The sequence below is a fragment of the Ambystoma mexicanum genome, chromosome 8 (genome assembly GCF_040938575.1).
Source record: "Ambystoma mexicanum isolate Mex_15411 chromosome 8, UKY_AmexF1_1, whole genome shotgun sequence".
NCBI lineage: Eukaryota > Metazoa > Chordata > Amphibia > Caudata > Ambystomatidae > Ambystoma > Ambystoma mexicanum.
In genome coordinates this window covers 432261391-432278610 of record NC_090929.1, presented here as the reverse complement: position 1 = coordinate 432278610, position 17220 = coordinate 432261391, and the positions used below count along the sequence as shown (strand labels likewise).

General features: G+C 44.1%; 1 protein-coding gene across 1 annotated transcript in view; it reads left to right on the top strand.

Annotated features, from left to right (window-relative positions):
* The window catches only part of PEX14 (peroxisomal biogenesis factor 14), a 980210-nt gene extending 968645 nt beyond the window's left edge, over positions 1-11565 (top strand). The window contains exons 8-9 of the mRNA XM_069609962.1: positions 9759-9850; positions 10543-11565. Coding sequence (XP_069466063.1) covers positions 9759-9850; positions 10543-11005 — 555 coding nt within the window. The 3' untranslated portion in view covers positions 11006-11565. The remainder of the gene's footprint in view (positions 1-9758; positions 9851-10542) is intronic.
* Positions 11566-17220: the final 5655 nt, after the last annotated feature.

Sequence of the window (17220 nt, the reverse complement as noted above, 5' to 3'; positions counted from 1 at the left end):
TGGGAATGTAGTGTACGTAACACCAGAACAAAAGAAAAACACCAAGAGCAGCACATTAACTTGTTATATGTTCCTGCATAACCAATAATCTCGGAGATGGTCTGGGATCCTCTTGTCCTGAGGGGTTGCTACCACAATGACCCATCCCGAGCGGGTGTTCTTCAGACCTACAAGCTCTACAAGGGCTGGAGAATGTCCCACCTGGAATGGGTGTCATGCTGAGCATCCCAGTCTTCAGCGTAACCCTTCCATCCCACTTAATACTTGTTAGCTTCAGGCACATTGATGCCAACACAACTGGCTCCAAATGATATTACTCTCTGTGTGTGCCAAATGCTACCATTGTTCACCTACACGGCATTGGGGAGCACTAAATTAGCCTTGAAGGGTTCACTGAAATTGTATAGACTGTTTGTTCCTTAACCCCTTTTTTAACATGAACCTTGTACCCCATGATAATTTCCTGCACCATCCAACTCTTTAGCAGGAAGCCACTCATTAACCCAGGCCAGTTTAAGCAGTGTGTTAACCTATTACCCCCTTCATGTGGCAAAAGAGTGAAACCCTGGTTGCTGCATTGAGAGGTGACAGTACATTGCACAACATTGCAGAGGAGAATGCTCTCACCACACCAATATCGTTCCTGGTTGCCTTTTCAATTGTACTCATGGCATCCAGGTACTCCTTCCACAAGTCCATTACTCTCAAGGTGGTATGCAGCGATAAGCTTCCATCTGATGCCTTTATTCTGAGCATCTAAATTGTGGACCTTTATCACTAATCATCTTCAAGGATACACTTCCCTCCTAATATAATCTCAAGGCCAATTAATAGTCTCAACACATTTCACCTCTAGCCATTTAGAATAATAATCTACCATGACAATCATGAACCTCCTCTTAGGGCCTGTCACCTGGTAAAGTCCTACTACATTGAAACCCAGCCACTTTTAAATCCTGGAAGGAATAGGCAAGGGACACAAAGGTTGTCATGTTTCTCTTTTCGTTGTCGTAATTGGAGTGTGGCCAGCATTCTATTACCATATGTTCCACAAACAGGTTCGCTCCTGGCCACAAGTACCTTTCACTGACCTTCCACTTGGAATTGGTGATGCCCGGATGGTCCTCATGTGCACAAGACACCGGTTTTTCATGCAAAACCCAAAGCGGAATTAGCTAGTGCCCCCTGAATAATAACCCTTCTTCCAAGGACAATTCTTCCTTTAGTTCCCAAAAATGTAAGGCATTATCATGCCAGCCAGCACATACATACTTCAAAACTTGAGACAAATCTTGGTCCGACTGCATCTCCTCAAAGCACGTGTACCTCGATATTATCTGGTTGATTCGCACAACACAAATCACTTCTGCCTCTTCCTGCTGTTCGCTGCTTGGAGCCAACAATGACATCCAAGACAAGAAATCTGCCTCCCTGTTCTGAATGCTTTTTACATGCACTACCTGATCATTGTACTCTGGAAACCTCAAAGAAAAGCAGCCAAGCAAGGGGACTCGATGCAACCCCTTTACTGGCAATAATTTGATTAGGGACTTGTGATCTGTCCGAATTGTGACAGATCTCTTTAAATGTATTTCCAGGAGTACTCTAGACCTTTCATGCATGCCAACAGCTCCTCTTCAATGACTGAGGAGTGTGACTCAACATCACTCACAACTCTGGATGCCTGTCATTTGACTCTTTCATGCTTCCCTACTACCTGGGGCAGTACAACCCCAAACATTTCATGCTTGCATCTACAGTAATGATGGAGGGATTTTTTGTGGAAAATCTGCCTAACCTATATGCTGCACAAACTCCTTCCATCTTAAAAGCACACTTGCACTCTTCATTCCAACTAAGGTTGCCCCCTTCTTTGTGAATTCCTTTAATGGACGATTTATCTGCCCAAATTCACCACAAACTTAATATAACATTCTGCCACCCCCAAGAAGGAACACACTTCATCACTGTTGGTAGGCTATGAGGCAGCCGTTATCGCTTCATAGCATCTTTCACTCACTAATTTGGTGGTGCACGTCCTCGAAATCTGCCACCCTTCACCCCCTTCCTACTCACTCCCCCACCCTCCCGTGCTCTGAACTTGCTCACTTTTTCTGTTAAGCTCTACATTGGATCACCTTGTCCAATCTGGAATGGTGTTCCCTCCTCTCATTACCTTTCAATGACATTTGTTTGGGGTACATCAAAATCCCATGGATACCCTTTTAAGATAGTCAGGTATCCCCTTCTGGAAGCCTGCTAACATGAACTCCAAACCAAATCCTCTTCCACGGGTATTAGTACATTCCGAAAGGTGGGGTAAACACAATGTTTTTCCTGTCTTCTGTCGAATATCTGATGATGTGCGAGGGACAAGTTGAGCATGGAGAAGAGATTGGCTCCACATTCGTAATTAAGCATCTTGGATATGATGAGCATGAGGAGCTTGTCTGCAATAATATATTTGTTCACATCCTGCAAATCTGCACAAACTCTCAAATTCCCATTCTTCTGTGCCACCGAGATGAAACTCAACCATTCGGCACACTCAATGGGCTAAATTATGCCCTGGCATGCCAAATGTTGCAGTTCATCATCATCAACCTTATCTTAAATTGCTATGGGTATGCTCCTGACCCTGCGGCAAATCGGCAAGGCCCTTTGAAACAAATTCTGTGTGTATATTGTGACAAATCCTTGGATGATGTCCCTTCTCTCCGAGGGGAAGCCCCTTCCCTGGAGGCCAGCAAGGTGAGGCTGCTACAAGATAGTCCCCCTGGGGGTGATACTCAGCGAGAGGATCTCATAGGGAGAGACTCCCCCTCTAGGGACAAGGACAAACAGTTGTTAACACTGAGATTTTCATTATCATCCATATACCCATGTGTATAGCTGGGAGTGGGATAGCAAAGCGTTGAACCTACTGTAGGGTAAAGTTTTGCTACACTACTATATTATCTAACATGCACAAGCCTTCAACCTCTGTCACAATGGCTTGTATGGTAGCCTCGATGAAGATGGCTTAGCTATCTTAAACAATATTTCGATCCTGGTGCAGGAGAGTAAATATTTATGTGCAAAATACCACGATACCTTAACTGGATAGTCAGTTGCTTGGCTGGAGGACAAAGAAAATCGGACATGGAGCTTAAGCTATGCTGCAGAAACCGTGTTGCAATCCAATTTTGAGCTGCAAAGACTAGATACAAGTGATATCCAATCCAAACTCTTTGGCCTGGAGAATAGAGAGGGCACTGAAAGAACATTAATAATCCTTGCTATACTAAAAGCCAACAACAAAAAGTCTGTGAAAGTCCAAAACAAGTTTCAAGAATGTCTAGAAGGAAGGCATTAAAGTTGGACAGCAATGGCAAATGGGTACATTCAAACTGCTTTGCATGAGGTATTCTTGCCAAAAATCAGTTTCATGCAACAACAAAAAATTGATAATGTATGGAGGAAAGATGTCTTCCCTTTCCAAGACCACAAGATAAGCCAATGGCTGCACGTGAAAAAACAATACCATGAATCCGTCAATTCCTTCCCTGACATGGACTATGAAGGCGTGAAGCACAAACTGGGAGGCTTGCTAGGGGCTTTGTACACTCTGGGCTCCCACAGCACCATATCTAGCTACTTGACGAAAAAGACGGAGGAAACGATTCCTCAACATTCCACTGGGTCTCTTATGACCTCCTAGAGCCACTAACCCAGGTGTGCTGTGGTTGTAAGGTCAACAACACAACTGCAGTGCAGATAATATGATATGATATGATTGGTTATTTATAACGCGCTTAATACCCAGAGGTTTCTAAGCGCCGACCCGGGGATCGAACCTGTGCTGCTGCGCGTCATCTTGCTTCCAAGGCGAGCACGTTGCCGCTGAGCTACCTCCCAAGACAGAATGAGGAGACCCCACTCTGAACAAGACTTGTTCTAAACATGAGATGGGCTGCATTTACTGTTAGATATATAGGAGTGAAACATTAACAAGAGTAGTACTAACACTCTTAATAGGGGCTGAGGTGTAAGTCAATGGGGACTGCCAGGTACCGAACCTGGGCAGGCCTGTAATGGAGGGGTGGGGGGTCGTGCATAGACACACTAGGCGAGAAACGGGTGTAGGCGGGCAAGGCAAATCACTCTCTAAATAAAACCTTGTTCTTGTTCAACCCACCCCTGTCCTGCCTCTTAACTGGTACCTGTCTCAGGCACCCCCACCCTCCCTGGAGTTCCCAAATCACTGCAGGCTTTGGCACAATGGGCAGGTGTTGGGTGATGATATCAAGTGAAGAAGAGGCAAGTAATAAGGGAAGTACCCTATCCCGTAAATAATGGAGAACACTAGGGTTGGCACTTTTACACTTGAACAATACACTTACTTACGGTTACTTTAGTATTCGAAGTAGGTTTATCCAGTGTTTTACACCAGGTGGTTTGTAAAGTTTTCTATTAAAACAAGGGGTTAAAACACACCTACATATATGAAAAAGCCTTTCTACCGCTACTTATGATATTCCTAAGTAAGCAGCTGAGTTAAAATAAAAAGTCTTTACAAATATTCCGTGTATAAAGGGCAGTTTATGTATTCAAAAAAGTCTCTTGTATGATCAAAGTTCTTGCATGTTGCGAGGCAGCATGGTCAGGGCTGCCTGAATGGAAACCCACGTGGAGGCTCTCTTGGGCATATGCGTGGAGGCCCGGGACGGCCAGCAGCAGAAGGGCCCCAGAACAAGATCGAGGCCGGGCTGCTTACGCGAGGAGCGGCCTGGGCTTCAGACCGTATGTCCAGAGTCGGGTGGGGAGATGAGGAGGCGGGGCTGCCAGTGGGGGAGTCCCTGTGGCCTGCAATAACCACAGGGAGTGTAGAGTGGAGGCACGAAGTGACTATACACAATATTCAAATGTATCTTCCCCATAGCAGTGCAAAAAGAGAAATAATCATTTTCAGAGAAAATGTTCTATGCTGTGACGTCATAACGGTTGATAATGAATTCCATAATAGACTGCCATAAAGCGACAATAGAGGATACAGCATTTACAAAGGGAAATATTTGCTGAAGGATACACAAGAGAACACAACTCGGGCTCCAGTCTCTACAAAGGTTGCTGCCAAGTCCTCACTGGCCCTGGAGGTCTATTAGGGGGTTGGCGCCTTTCGCGAGCACTGAAATCTGACCCTTATCCCACCAAAGGTACCACACGCAGAAGAGCCTTTCTTGGCAGAAATATCTACTCAGCCTGCAGGGCTTTAGAAAGCTCAGTCCCAGTTTCACAGAGCAGTGGGGTGCTTTATACAGAGGACCCTGGGGCTGTGCATGAACAGTATATTGTGTGAAGACCAGTTAAGATGACGTGACGCAAACCAGGGTGTGATGATGTTGGGAGGCAGCCTGAGGTTGGGAGAACTCTACATTGCACAGTGCTCAGCTGTCGATTTTGCAAATGTACGATTGGAGACACAAAGAATAGCATTTTTCCCATAAACGCACGTTTGGTCAAGCGTTGTATCAGAGATTCCAACGCAGGCCTACATGTTTCCAGGTCAGCAATTTACGCCCTAGACCATATCTGCCAGTGCAAAGGTAACCACAATGTGGGCACCAAAGCACACAAGAAGTTTGCTTAGTGATCCTCCATGTCTCTAAATCGTGTTTCTTGTTCATCCAGCGTTGTGATTGGGAGGTTTCAGACACTGCTTTCCCAATGCCCCACCTGTCTGGCTGTCAGATGCCTCGAAGACTGCGACACACGTGTATCTTTTCCTTTCAGCGCTCACGGTAGCCACGGCCGACTCCTGACATTAGTCGACTAATACAACCACTCGCTGGTACCCAACTAGCAGGCTGTTCTCCCACTCCCACACAAACAAAATAATACACATTCAACGCGTAAGCCAGCAAAAAAATCACAAGTTATGCTTAATGTAGCTTTCCGATCAAACGTAAAAAGATTCAATTGGATTTGCTCATTCACTACTGTTTGGGTTGCATTCTTTGCTACTTTTTAGTTTTGGCTATGAGGTGGCACTTCAGTGCACTTATACGCCAAAAGTATCATATTTGTCTACAGATGATGAGGTGGTGAGATGTGAAGAGGCACACACAGCTTCTGGGTATTGTTTGCCTTTGTTGCCCACCCATTGACTGCCCATTTCTGTTCAAATCTCTATAGCCATTCCCATTCATTGCCTGGCCCTCGCCGTTCTAAACACACCATCCTGGGATGTCTTTGAGCGAGCTATCTCACACAGTAACCTCATCCTTTGTGCTGTATAGGGCCTGAAAATCGAATTGGTTCATTACATTCCAGTTCCAGGTAGCAGTTTTTTGTCATTCTTGTGCATCTTTATTAGAGATTATTAATTATCAAAAGGAAACCATTGCAGTTCTCTTTACAAATACCCGCATCATCATTCAGCCCCACTAATAAGACCTCGCAAATGTACTTTTCTAAATGTTTGGTTGGATAGTGTGGCATAATCCATGTATAGACCCTACAATTGCCTATTATAATGTCAAACAACGAGTGTCGTAAATTGCAAACCAAGCTTTCTTATCTGACATTATCTTGAAAGCATGGGGAGGATGTTATTTATACAAGAGACATACATTAATAAAACATTTAATATACCCATAAGGTAGTCCTTTTAAAAATCAAGCCAGGTTTCCTAGCAAGGAATCACTTCTAGCCAGAGAATTCCAAATGAACAGTGGTCCTGTCATGTCCATTCAGGAAACCCAAAAGTTACCTTCTAAAGAGATGCCTTTGAGGGAGAGAAAAAGCTGGACCGGGTTTATTAATAGCGAAGAGCACACATTTCCTTGTGCTCACCTTATTTTAACTAAATTTGGTTCTTTCAAGCAACACATGCTCTGCCCGCCGCTTTCAGATCAAATCCTGTAATTAATTGAGTTGATTTCAACCATTCACTAATTCGACCATTGATAAATCCATTACTGTGGTTTGCAATGCAATAAACATAAGGTGTTGAACAGTGAAGTGGGTATGGTCGTATCATGAAAGGCAAAACATCTGGAACTGATCTTGGAAGCTGTGATGCAATTATTACATAGGCCAAACACTGTCAACACTCCCTAATCTCATCACCTTGCACCTACGCAACGCTCTCGATATGACCCACACACGAGTTTCTGAGAGGTGACATGGTAATAAATGCATTTTACACCATAGCATCAAAGCTAATCAGGTGGCCGTCATAAAGGAGAGGTTGTCTTTTAATCTGCAAATTTGTTTGGATAAAGATATTCCCACAATATCAGGGAAGTGTTGATACAGATGGGCATGAGGCATTAAAAATCACAAATCAAAAAAACAGTTTGCTTAGGAAATGATATACTCTGGAGAAACTTGTAGCATTGATTAACCCAGAAAGGGTTCATGCGGTTGTCTTCACAGAGCCCACAGAAACTTTGAAGGTCTCAATGGTGTAGGATAATTAGCTTACATGTGAAGGTCCATTGAGTTTTGCAAAAATAAACTAGTTTGATAAAATTTTGGCTTGCAGTTTCCAAAAGCACATGATGGAAAGTGGAGTGCATATTGTACAATAATACACCCCCCCCCAAAGTATGCACGTTGACTAATTCTTAGAGCAGATCCCTCTCACCCCTCCCCCCAAGTTGAAGACTTGAAGCAATTGACTTAAAAATAGATCGGTAGACTGTCCAAACAACCATTCCTGTAATGCCTTCTTGTAAGTCGTTGCTGCACTGTTTTCATTTCTAATGGGTTTAGACAAAAGCAGGCACTTAACAGATGCCTTTCATGCAATGATTGAGAGTAGGTTATCCCCCCTCACCCAGTGCACCAAGCGTCAATCTGTTATTCATGAAGAAGGGAAGGTTACTGTACTCTGTTCTTTCAACTTCTTACATCTAGCTGTCATGTTATTGTCTAAAATGGGCGATTCTTCAATGTATAAACTACTGCGATGCCTGTTCCTAAGCATTAGACATTTGGATACGTTTGTGCCAACTGTCCACAGAATAAATAATTATACACTGCAATAAAATATTTTTGCAATACATTTTAATTACTCGCATTGTTTCCCAAACTGATAGCCCTCAGAAACGTACAGCCAAACTTTCATATGCATAGTCAAACTCTCAGCTTTCTTACATCAAAGGGGCAATGAAGTCAAGTAGCATTGCACACTTTGTACTCTTCTCCTTTATGCTAGCTAACCCAGTGGAATCCGCATAGTGTCACACACGGGTGTACATGGGGTTGAAATGGCAAACCAGCGGCCGGTGTGGCAGATTTTGTATTGATTAGCCAGGTTTTACAAACATGCTTTAAGAAATGATTATCCCTGTAACTGTTCACTTATACCACTAAGTGGAAGAGACGTTAGCAGATCACTTGGGACAAGAAACCAGCACAGTCTGTGCCCAGTAGAGCAGGCTGTGTCCAGCAGAGGACTCGCTCTCTAAATATAGAGATTGTAGGATATTTGTGCTGGGAATGAACAAACCCCTCATAGCTTTGCCTTTTTCTAAAAGTTGATTATTCATCTGTAGCGTCCAGTGTGCCAGGTGTTTATTTAAAATTCTATGCAGTTGGCATTATTACCCTAAAGCTATCCAACATAAGGCCCAAGGTCTTGTCTAAATTCTGGAGGAGGTCGAAAAGAAGGGAACTTTCTTCTGTATTCAGTGATCTATTCTCTTATCCAGATGTACGGGAGATCTGTCATACCTTGGATTAAGGTTTTGTCAGACGATCCAGAGACTTTTCTTGTGGGTTACGACTCACTGTGGCTCCTAATATGCTTATTGTTGTTCGGTTAACTCCAACCTCCAAAGGTTAAGAGTCCAATCATGCCCCTAGGGACGAAGGGCTGCTGGGGACTCTGTACCTCTTCGCCATGGAGGAACTAACCTGCAGTTGAGAGTGTAAATCTATTGCGTTGGGAAACATGTCCACGGTTTACTACGTCATGCTAACACATTCTCTCTTATTTCAATCTGCGTTCTCTTATTCACTATTTGGGTTTTGAATTCCTGTGCCTCATATCGGATCTGTATATATTAAGCTTAAGAAACCATGATTTTCCATAGCAAAGAAGCCCAACCACTAGAACGCAGACTTTGCTTCCTTTGTGTCTTGTGTTTGTGTTTTTCCTTTTTTTACCAGAGTGCCTATCAGACACCATTACATACTATTTCCCTTCCTTGTTTGCATTTTGTGGCATAAACAGAAATAAGAAGTGATGTGCTTTTGTCAGCAAAATAATAATGAATCCAAAAATGGTGCCAAAGCTTGGTGCATTGTTTTCTTTTTCTTTTTTGCCTTGCAGCATTCTTATTACAGATACACTCATAATCAACAACACAACCTTTAATTTTAACAAGCAACCTATTTACAACTCTAGAGCCCTCCACTAAATGCCAGGTCCATGCACCACTTGTGGATCTGTAACTAATATCAAGCAGCAACACTATTGTTACAGGTATGCTATTTGCACCTATATGTGCAAATTAAATGTTTCACATTAGTAATGTGTTTCCTTTCTAAGGAGAATCTCATTGTGCAGGATTGTCTTTTTTAAATGGGTGGGAGCTGTTCGTGTGCCTAGTACATACTCTCGGTCCCTGGGGTGGCAGGCAGTATTGGGCAACGCTTTTAAGTGAGACTCCTAGAACCAGTCTAATGGTACCATGTATGAAATGGTAGCAGAGGGCAAAAGTCTGCAATCCCAGCCCACTTCATAATCTCTACCTCCCCTCTCTTAGGCTTCCGCCTCAACCAACTGGATTGTGGAATCTCAAAGCATCAATGAGCTGAAGACCGAGATCTACTCCCTCAAAGGACTGCTTCTGAACAGGTAAAGGTGGCGTGAATGGGGCTTGCATCGTAAGAGCTGGCCGTGGCCAGCATGAGGACTGGGGCATGAAGCACTGCATGGGTGAACATGTTGCATCACATAGGGAGCACTTGGGGACTCTCATCTGCAACAGCACTCTAGGCCCACATGTTTGGTGTAATTTGGGATGCAGATCTGGTGTTGCATGAGGAGAAAGAGGGAGTGATAAAACCTCGCACTCAGTCCTGGGATGATTGCTGCTTTTTCCTGTTGCTACCCAGATCGAGGGCATGTGCACAGTAAGCTTGAAAGATGGATGTGGTTACCAGTGTTTTTTTTATAAACAGAAGCATTTTGCATAGTTACTAGTGTATGGATTTTCTAGTATCCCCCTCCATTAACTTTAACACCTATTCAGAAGAGCTTGCTTTCGGAAGCCATAGAGCAACAGGAGAAACTTAGGTCTTCACTCAGGCAACTTGCTATTGTACTACTTGTTTTTTACGGGTCTGTATAGGGAATCCTCAAATCAAAGAATCAGACAGCCTTCGCCCTTTCTATCCGCCAGCACATGTTGGGCACTGATTCTAGTGCATTGATATTTGTTTTAGTTTGTGCTAGATTCCTACAAAAGTACAATTGTCTTCTGGAAATAGATTGTGAGAATTTTTCAAATATTCACTGCATTTTGTTCTCTTTTTTGGCTTTACCAGGAGACAGTTCCCACCTTCACCATCGGCACCCAAGATCCCAACGTGGCAGATTCCTGTCAAGTCCTCAACGGTATCTAGCCCTGTTGCTCTCAACCACAACAGCAGCAGCGACATTTCCCCAGTCAGCAACGAGTCCAGCGCCTCATCACCTGTCAAAGAGAACCACAGCCCGGAAGGGGCAACAATGAACTGTCACCTCCTGGGTGGCATGGAGGATGGCGTTATCGAGGTGGGTTTGAAAGGGCAGGTTCGAATGGAGGTGCAGGGAGGGGAAGAGAGGAGAGACAGCCTGAATGAAGAGGATGAAGAAGAGGAAGAGGACGATGATGTCGATCATGTGGATGAGGAAGATTGCCTAGGGGTGCAGACAGAAGATCGACGTGGGGGAGATGGACAAATCAATGAGCCAGTTGAGAAGCTGCGACGCCCCGAAGGAGCAAGTAATGAGAATGAGATGGACTAGTCTGCTGTACAGGGTTTTCACACTCTTGGACGATGTCTACCGCCTTGTTGGATCCCAACTTCCTTCCAAATCTTTTGCTTGATTTGCATTAATTTATCTCTCATAGAGTTTGATTGTCCAGTTAACAAAAGAGTACATATCAGCACTGACTTCTGTGACACACTGGGTTGGGACGGAGATTGCCTCACACGGGAATCTGACATCTACATATCTCGACTCTGCCATTTGCACATTTCTACCCCCATACAATTCTAGCTTCCTGATTACCCAGTGTGGCCCAGCTGCTACATGCACAATGAGCATCTCAAAAGCAGGTTGCTCTAGTGTAATTCATGTGGAGTGTCTCTTTCCAAGGGAGGTAGGCATCTTATTCTGCTCCCATCTCATGGATAAGTGATCTCCAAAGAAGGGGGGTATTGATTGTGACGCACTGTGAGATTAGGGATATTCTGCACTCCCTTCAACCTTCATCCACATACTGTGCTTGTTTGTGTGCTAATGTATAGATTTGAGATCATATACAATTGTATATAATTGTAATAAATATACGCTCCACTCTTCATGATTCACATGTGTCTGTATTATCCGCATCGTAGGACAGCTACAACTGATTCTTTTAGTCATTTGCAACAGTTGTAACTGACAGTAATAGTTAGAAATGCTGAGTGTGGTCCAAGGGATAGGAAGCCTGGCAGAGGGCTGTCCCGTAGTAGCTCAATCTATGAATTCTAGGAGCTCTGTCTATGGGTATTTTGAGTTGCGTCTGTGGGATACCACCAAGATGCACTGTGTGGCAATGTGAGGCCCTCGAACCTGATGCTGGATTGTCTTTGCTGACCTACTTATGCCCTTTGCAGTGAAGGCTTTATTAACACTACCCATGGTAAGTGGATCAGGCTCTGACTGTATTTTGACCTCTCACAGAAGGATCCAAGGACAAAGATGGAAATCTCACCTTTCAAATGTTTAGGCCATTCCACGCCTTGCCATATCTTGACAATATTTGTGAACATGTCTCGGTCACAGATGCTCTTGAAAGGTAAAGTGTTATAACTTCACCTCTTTCAGTTAAAACAAAATAAAAACTAGGTAATTTTCAAAAAGGCTATGCTATGTTTATTAATAAATCAGTCAAATAAAGAAATAACATGTTTGTGAACTGCAGAAATTGAAAAGGAAACCGCATCCAATGTATAACATTTTGAAGAGCTGAAAGTAGGCCTTTTAGGGAAATACCTGCATGTTTTACATCATTTTGAACTTCAAAACTTTGCGGATATGGAATAAAGTAAATTTCTTACTGTGGCCAATTGTTGATCTTCAAGTGTAGCACTGCCCCCTCTGTACTCTTAGGTAATTAGCATTGTATGACTTGGCCCTGTCATGATTTCCATCATACCCTGTATGCCAGAGCCTAACCCCCATCCCAAAAGGCAGTCTAAATGCCGACGTGCATCTGTGGCCGGTATTGCCACCGAGAATAATGCTGTACCTGATGCAAGGCGCTGGAGAGAGTGGGATCCCCACACTTAGTGCAAAACAAACACTACCTCTGAGTACCTGGGACGTTTACTATTGGACAGCAATATTGTTGTGTCTACCTCTAGACTATCTAGAAACTAAATCTTATTACCATTTTATTTATGATAAACATCAGATGTGTCACTGTCTTCCCTAAACTGTTTTATCACTAAATCAGCACTTGTAATATAGTTTTTTTATTCTCATAAATAGAAGCACACTAGGAATGTTCTCACTATCTTGTTAAGTATTTTCGTTTATTTATTCTCTTGTAGAGATACTGTATGACCATTAAGAATTGTATAGTCAAACAATATACAGAGCTCAATATTAGCAATAAAGTTATTCACTTTTAAAATGTTAAAGCTAGCTACAACCAATCAACAATGTGTCTGCAGCCATTGTAGGACAGTAAAACTTAAAATCATACCCACAATTATGGTGCTATGTGGTTTGGTGATGCAGCGGACAGGTGAGGTTATACAGACCAACCTCTAAATAACCCATTTGATTGAAAGGGTTAAAAACACTGTAATTAGAATTTACAAAGCTATCTTCGCCAGCATGTGCATCATGGGGCTTCCGGTCAGGGTGTGTACAGCAAAAAAGCCAGAAGGGTAGGACCTATTTGGAAGTGAAAAGGTGGGTCTTGAAGGGCTGCCGAAAGGAGAGATGATCTTCATTGGCCCGCAGAAACAAGGGGGAGGTGTTCCACAGCAGAGCTGCTGCAACTGAAAAAGAGCCTCTCCCCACTGGAGCCAGCTTTAACCGAGGAAACGAAGCGGAGACATTGTGCAGGAACGTAAGGACAGAATTTAGCCTGCAGATACTCAGGCCCTCTGCCGTAAAGAGCCAGATAAGCCACACAGAGGGCCTTAAACTTTACATGGTTGGCCACTGGAGCAAGTGTCGTTTTACCAGAATCGGATACAGGGCATAACAGTAGTGAAAGGAGCCTGATATTAAAGAGGACACGACTAAAGCATGGAGATGGACAGGGAGGTAAGGAAGTACCTTCTGCAAAATCTGCAGCTTGAAATGTACTGACTGGCATAGTGCACTAATCTGGGGTTGCATGCAAAGGGAAATAGATAATTTTACCTCTAGATTTTTTAACGACCGCCTAGGGTACAGGCCCTAACTCAGGAGGCCTAAAGGACCACCCCGGAGGGACCAAGGAAGAGCCAACCACCAGCACCTTGGTTTTGTCACCATTAAGACAAAGCCAGTTCCTGCCCATCCATAGATGAATAGCCAGGAGGCAGGACCAACAGCGTTCATGAGAGGCCAAAAGAGACAAATCGTGCCGCACCAAGATCTGCAGGTCATCGGCATAGGAGAAACAGCGTAAGCCAAAAGAATGAATCCAAAGAGCAAGAGGCTGAATGTACAAATTAAAAACAAGAGGAGAGAGGGGCAAGCCATGCAGAACACCACATGTAAGAGGCGTAGCAGCTGAGATAAAAGGAGGGAGAGAGAGAGAGAGATTGAGTCCGCCCAGAAAGAAAGGAGGCAAACTATTCCAGGACCTGGCTTGAGAAATCCGCTGAGGACAATCTCTCCAGCAGGATGGCATGATCCACAGTATCAAATGCAGTGGAAAGATGCAACAGTATCAGAGCCGCCATGCCACCCTGATCCACAACTTGGGCCAGATCGTCGGCCACCGACACGAGAACTGACTCCGTTGCCTGGCCAGGCCGGAATCCAGATTGCAAAGGGTCAAGGCAACCAGAGTCCTTCAGGAAAGGGCAAAGAAGTGGATTCACCAGAGCTTCCAACAGCTTCATAGGGAAAGTAATGAGGAAGATACGTCAGAAATTGGAAAGAGCAGAGGGGTCAAGATTAGATTTATTCAACAAAGGAAAAATAGAAGCAAGCTTAAGAGGAGAAGGTATGTGAACTGTCGCAAAGGAAGCGCTAACTGCTGCTATAAGGAGATGCAAAATACTAGGGCAAATGTCCTCCAAGATGTTAAGCGGAATGGGGTCGGCCAGAGAGGCAGGCTGACTTTAAAGCAAGTGCTGCTGAGATCACGTTTGCCTCAGAAAAAATCTGGAAAGGCGGACCAGCTTGAAGAGCCACCCATTGGCGCGCCTACACTTATGGAGAGGGAAAGTGTGACAGTTGTCAGATATTTTCTGCCGGATGGTGGAGATTTTCTCCTCGAACAAAATAGTCGCAAAGTATTTGAGAGGGGGCCACCACATGAGTAGAAGGAGAAGAAAGAGAACAGAGGACCTTAAAAGGCTCCTTGGAGTAGTTGTTTGTTTCATTATTTATAATGCGCGCCAGACCCAAGGGTAGTTGACATAGGCTTCCACACGAGATGCAAAAAAAGCCCATTTAGCCTGAGTGATGGCCAGCTGGTAAGCTGTCGCCTGCCGAAGAACAAGGCGGGACGGGGCGCAGTAACAGATGCACCACTTAATTTGGCTTGCCTGTGGCTAATCTGCAGTTTGGCCAGATCGACCGAGAACCATGGCTCAGAAGGCAGAGCACGAGGTTTAGAGATTGTAAGAGGGGCCAGAGCATCAGCTGCGGAAGAAATAGCCAGAGCAAGAGTCAGAAAAGTACAGGAGCTCCGCCTGACTGCCGCTGTGTGATGGGTAAAGTGATATCAGAATGCTTAATCTTTCCCCACTCCCTGTTAGGAGGCCAGGGAATAGGCACCGGGGGGCAACGCTGAAGGAAGCTCCACCAGAAAAGGAACAGTGAAATGGTCAGACCATAGCACGGGAAATGGAGCGAGTGAGAGAACAAGTGAAGGAGGGGAAATAATGAGATCCAAAGTATTTCCCAGGTGGTGGGTGGGGCCCACTACAGACTGGATAAGGCCCATCTCCAGGAACGTGGAGACAAGTTGCCTCTGTGTCCCTGGGTTCATTAGGATGACTATCAAACGTCCATGACTTCTATGGGCTGTTAGAACAAGTAAGAACCTAAATACAATGTATTGCCACCAATAAAATTGCAGGTAAATCATTTTAAGCCCCCATGCAAGGAATCCTCTCTTCCTTTTCTCTGTGCTTTGATGGATCCACTTATCCTGTCCAAAGAAGTTTAAGGGGTAGCACACGCTATCTCTAGAAGCTGTAGCGATACTCAGTACCATGCTAAACTCAGTGTGTCACGAGGCTTACCTAATAAAATACATCATGGTGTCTCTTAATGGTGCAACCGTGACAAAAAAAAAATATGTTACAAAAATGGGTAACAATTGTGTATTTCAGCCCCCAACATATCGGAAAAAAGTAAACAAATTAGAATTTGGAAGAATTAGCAAAGTTACAGGTTTTAACCCCATTGGCAGTTTACTATCTCATGGGGAAGGCATTTCAAAGCCATTTACTTCTTGTTTCCAAAGTTCAACCCTATAATTTAGTTTTGCCTGCAAATTATTGAAACAAGCGTTACAAATCATAATTTGGCAAAATTGGCATAGTGCCTATACTTGGGTACATAGACCTGAGCTACTGGCATGGCCTATACATTAAATTAGCTGCTTGCTCTCTTACCCTGACAGTCAAGTCTTGTGGGATCAGCTCGGTCCTCCAAACTCTTCCCCCATCAGGATGTTAATTTGTGTGGCCTCTGCTTGCTTCTGTGTAGTGGTTCTTTGCTATCTTATACTGTAGGTTTATAAAGGATTAGGAGGTCCCATTTAAGAGGATCTGCTCCGACCCTTTTTCCCTGTTATCCAGTCCTAACAAGTGAGTGTCACTCATTTTGTCTGGTGCACTGGTGTCGTGTTAATTTCCTTTAAATTGAACCAATTTTCCTTTGTCAGTTCCACACATATAATCTGGAGCCTAGCCCAGAACCTTTGACAAGATTGTCTTCCAATTCGGAACCCAAGACCAGTGCCGCCCATCTTCGTCTCTCATCGACTCTTCTTGATAAAGTGACAAGAACAGCAGTTATGCTGCCCATTGAACTATTTCCAGCGGCTTCAGCTCATCTTAATGTTAGGTGCCGTTCATTTTGCATTAAATAGTATGCAAGCCCAGATTAGGACATGTACAGCCCCTAATTGCAAATGCAGCCTGTTAACATCTGCTTCTTATGACTGACCATGAGTAGGCATTTCTCTGTGCATGCCGTCACATTTCAGATTTCTCTGTTTTTGTTTAACATGGATCTCATAAAGTGAAACTGCACCGAATTCTGCAACTGGGCCACTCTCACCGACCTCGGTCCTGGGCCCAGCCACTCTCCACTTGCACTGCCTCCCTGGCAACCCCTGCACTGCAGGACTGTCTCTGTATCCCTACAGCCCCCCCTTCCCAGCACTTGTCTGCACTTACCTTGCACTTGCCACCAGCTGGCCCTTTATTTATTTTATTCTACTTGTACTGCACTTCCCCCTCCCCTTCCCCTTGCACTTTCTCCCTCCTCCCTACCCCTGCACTTGCGCGATCTGAATGACACCTGGCCTAGTAGGATCATTGTCTGTCTTCCCCTTGTTCCCCCCTCCCTTACCTCGTCGCGCCTTGAAACACTTGTGTATAGGCGCGTTACAAATGCCATATAATAATTATTTAAACTGACCATTTTACAATTTAGAAGGCTGTTCTATGATGCAAGACTGTAAATAAATGTGTGTTATAGTTTGTAATGAAGCCTTTTCAAAATAACATAGACTATTTAGCAAACAGTCATGCTGTATTGATAATTGGCCTTTCACGATCGTT